The 4135-nt window shown below is 57.9% G+C and overlaps 1 protein-coding gene across 1 annotated transcript in view; it reads right to left on the bottom strand.

The window, feature by feature from the left end:
- Positions 1–4135, bottom strand: part of TAF6L (TATA-box binding protein associated factor 6 like) — an 18772-nt gene that overhangs the window by 5162 nt on the left and 9475 nt on the right. The window contains exon 3 of the mRNA XM_021383730.1: positions 3069–3371. Within this exon, the coding sequence (XP_021239405.1) occupies positions 3069–3371 (303 nt within the window). The remainder of the gene's footprint in view (positions 1–3068; positions 3372–4135) is intronic.

Genomic DNA, 4135 nt, shown 5'->3' with positions numbered 1-4135 from the left:
GGGGAGTGAGGAGGGTGACGGGGTAGTCCCATAGGGCCCCCGCACCGCCACCCGTCACGCAGTGGGGTTAAGGAGTGACAGGACCTGAGGGGACTGTGAGGACCCTGTGATCTGACAGGACCTGACAAGGGGATGTGGGGGGGGGTGCGGGGGGGAAAGGGGTGAGGGGGCAGCCCCGTGGGACCCCTGCGCTACCGCCTGTTGCAAAGAGGATTTAAGGAGTGACAGGACCTGACGGGACCGTGAGGGCTCTGTGATCTGACAGGACCTGATGAGGGGGCGTGGGGGGGGATTGCTAGGGAGGGGGCAGCCCCATAGGGCCCCCACGCCACCACCCGTCACGCAGTGGGGTTAAGGAGTGACAGGACCTGAGGGGACCGTGAGGGCCCTGTGATCTGACAGGACCTGACGAGGGGGTGGGGGGGGGGAAGGGAAACCCCCACAGGGCCCCCACGCTGCCACCCGTTGCACAGTGGGGTTAAGGAGTGACAGGACCTGAGCAGATTGTGAGAGCTCTACGATCTGACAGGACCTGCCAAGAGGAAGTGGGGGGGGGAGGGGGGAGGGGGCAGCCCCATAGGGCCCCAAAGCCACCACCCGTCACGCAGTGGGGTTAAGGAGTGACAGGACCTGACAGGACTGTGAGGACCCAACGATCTGACAGGACCTGATGACCCAACGAGATGCCAGTGACCCAACGGGTTGGTGACCCAGTGAGACCCCAAGGGGACCCCAATGGGACCCAACGGGATCCAACGAGACCCCAATGACCCAACAGGACCTCAATAAAACCCCAACGGGATCCAATGAGACACCAACACGACCCAACGGGACCCTAATGATGCAACAGGACCTAACGAGACCCCAGTGACCCAAAGAAGACCCAATGAGACCCCAACAGGACCCCAATGGGACCCTGACAGGACCCAACGGGACCCCAGTGACCCAACAGGACCCCAACGAAACCCAATCAGACCTCAATGACCCAACAGGACCCAACAAGACCCCAACAGGACCTCAACGACCCAACAGGACCCAACGAGACCCCAGTAGGACCACAATGGCACCCTGACAGGACCCAACGGGACCCCAGCAGGACCCGAGAGGACCCCAATGACCCAATGGAACCCAACGAGACCCCAGTGACCCAACAGGACCCCAACGGAACCAACTGAGACCTCAACAGGAGCCAGTGAGACCTCAATGACCCGACAGGACCCAACGAGACCCCAGTGGGACCTCAAGGACCCAATGAGACCCAACAGAACCCAAACAGGACCTAACGGGACCCTGATAAGACCCCAATGTCCCAACAGGACCCACCGAGACCTCAACAGGACCCAGTGAGACCGCAATCACCCAACAGGACCCAACAGAGCCCCAGTAGGACCCCAACAGGACCCTGACAGGACCCAACAGGACCCCGCGGAACCCAAGAGGACCCCAATGAGACCCCAATGACCCAACAAGACCCAACGGGACCCCAGTGACCCAACAGGACCCCAACAACCCAACAGAACCCCAGCGAAACGAACCAAGACCTCAACAGGACCCAGTGAGACCTCAACGACCTGACAGGACCCAACAGAGCCCCGGTGGGACCTCAAGGACCCAACAGGACCCAACAGAGCCCCAGTAAGACCCCAGTGGGACCCTGACAGGACCCAACAAGACCCCAGTGGGACCCCAACACCCCCATACACCCNGGAATTCCCAAATCCCAAAGGGATGGGACCCTAAAATCCCAGAATTCTTGAATCTCAAAGGGATGGGACCCTAAAATGAAGGAATTCCCAAATCCCAGAGGGATGGGACCGTAAAAATCCCCAGAATTCCCAAATCCCAAAGGGATGGGAGCCTAAAAATCCCGGAATTCCCAAGTCCCAAAGGGATGGGAGCCTAAAAATCCTGGAATCCCCAAATCCCAAAGGGACAGGACCCCAAAATCCTGGAATCCCCAGATCCCAAAGGGATTGAGGCCCAAAAAGTCCCAGAATCCCCCAATCCCAAAAGGACAGGAGCTCCAAAATCCCGGAATACTCAAATCCCAAAGGGGTGGGACCCCCAAAATCCAGAATTCCCAAATTCCAGAATCCCAAATCCCCAGAATTCCTCAATCCCAAAAGGACTGGACCTTAAAAATCCCCAGAATTCCCAAGTACCAAAGGGGCAGGACCCCAAATATCCCAGAATTCCCAAATCCCAAAGGGACGGGAGCCCCAAAATCCCAGAATTCCCAAGTCCCAGAATCCCCCAAATCCCAGAATTCCCCAATCCCAAAGGGACAGGACTCCAAAATCCTGGAATTCCCAAATTCCTGAAACTCAAATCCCCAGAATCCCCAAATCCTGAAAGGATGGGAGCCCAAAATCCCAGAATTCCCAAATCCCAAAAGGATGGGAGCCTCAAAATCCCGGAATTCCCAAATCCTGGAATGCCCCAAATCCCAGAAATCCCAAATCCAAAAGGGACAGGAACCCAAAAAATCCTGGAATTCCCAGAATTCCAGAATCCCCAAATCCCAAAGAGATGGGATCCAAAAATCCTGGAATTCCCAAATCCCCCAAATCCCAGAGGGTTGGGAAGGTCCTTGAAGGTCAAAGAACCATGGGTTGGGTTGGGAAGGTCCTTGGAGATCAAAAAACAATACAATGGGATGGAAAGGTTCTTAAAGACCCCAGAATGACAAGATGGGTTGGGAAGGTCCTTGAAGGTCAAAGAACCATAGGTTGGGATGGAAAAGTCCTTGAAGGTCAAAGAACCATGGGTTGAGTCGGACAGGTCCTTGAAGGTCAAAGAACCATGGGTTGGGTTGGACAGGACCTTGAAGTTCAAAGAACCATAGATTGGGATGGAAAAGTCCTTGAAGGTCAAAGAACCATGGGTTGGGTTGGGAAGGTCCTTGAAGGTCAAAGAATCATGGGTTGGGACGGAAAGGTCCTTGAAGGTCAAAGAACCATGGGTTGGGTTGGACAGGTCCTTGAAGGTCAAAAAACCATGGGTTGGGTTGGGAAGGTCCCTGAAGCTCAAAGTACCACAGGTTAGGTTGGACAGGTCCTTGCAGGTCACAAAGAGCCCCCCCACTGCCCTCTCACCTTCCAGCCCAGCGCGTGCAGCCCCACCACGGCCCCATAGTGGGAGCAGAGGGGACGCACGGGGTCGGCCAACACCTTCTGGAGGGCCAAGAGCACCTGGGGGTGCAGCCCGCTCAGCTGGTCGCCGTGCAGCCTGTGGGGGGGGGGACATGTGGGGCTGTGGTGGGGGTCACCCGCTGTGGGGCCAGCCATCACCCGCCATGGGGTCACCCACCCTCCGTGGGGCCACCCATCGCTTCCCAGGGGGTCAGACTCCATAGGGTCACCCCTTACGCTCTATGGGGTCACCTATCGCTCTCCGTGGGGTTGGTCGCTATAGGGCCACCACCCATGCGGTCAACCTCTATAGGGCCACTCTCTATGGGGCCGCTCCCTATGGGATCAATCTTTATGGGGCCACCATCTGTGGGGCCACCGATCACCCTCCATGGAATCACCCTCAATGGGACCACCCTCCATGGGGTCAATTTCTATGGGGCCATCATCTGTGGGGTCATTCTCTCTGGGGTCAACCTTTACAGGGCCACCAATCACTCTCCATGGGGCCACCATCTATGGGGTCAATCTCTATGGGGCCACCATCTATGGGGCCACCAATCACCCTCCACAGGACCACCCTCTATGGGGCCACTCTCGATGGGGCCACCAACCACCCTCCATGGGACCACCCTCTTCAGGGACACCATCTATGGGTCCACCCTCTATGGGTCACCCTCTATGGGGCCACCCTCTATGGGGCCACCCTCTACGGGGCCACCCTCTACGGGGCCACCAACCACCCTCCACAGGCCCACCCTCTACAGGGCCACCATCTATGGGGCCACCCTCTATGGGGCCACCCTCTAAGGGGCCACTCTCTATGGGATCAATCTCCATGGGATCAATCTCTACGGGGCCACCAACCACCCTCCATGGGACCACCCTCCATGGGACCACCCTCCATGGGACCACCCTCCACGGGACCACCCTCCACGGGACCACCCTCCACGGGACCACCCTCCATGGGACCACCCTCCATGGGACCACCCTCTAAGGGGCCA

This window comes from Numida meleagris, unplaced genomic scaffold (assembly GCF_002078875.1).
Source record: "Numida meleagris isolate 19003 breed g44 Domestic line unplaced genomic scaffold, NumMel1.0 unplaced_Scaffold506, whole genome shotgun sequence".
NCBI lineage: Eukaryota > Metazoa > Chordata > Aves > Galliformes > Numididae > Numida > Numida meleagris.
The sequence above is the reverse complement of the archived record's forward strand: the minus strand, read 5'-3'. Positions and strand labels throughout refer to the sequence as shown.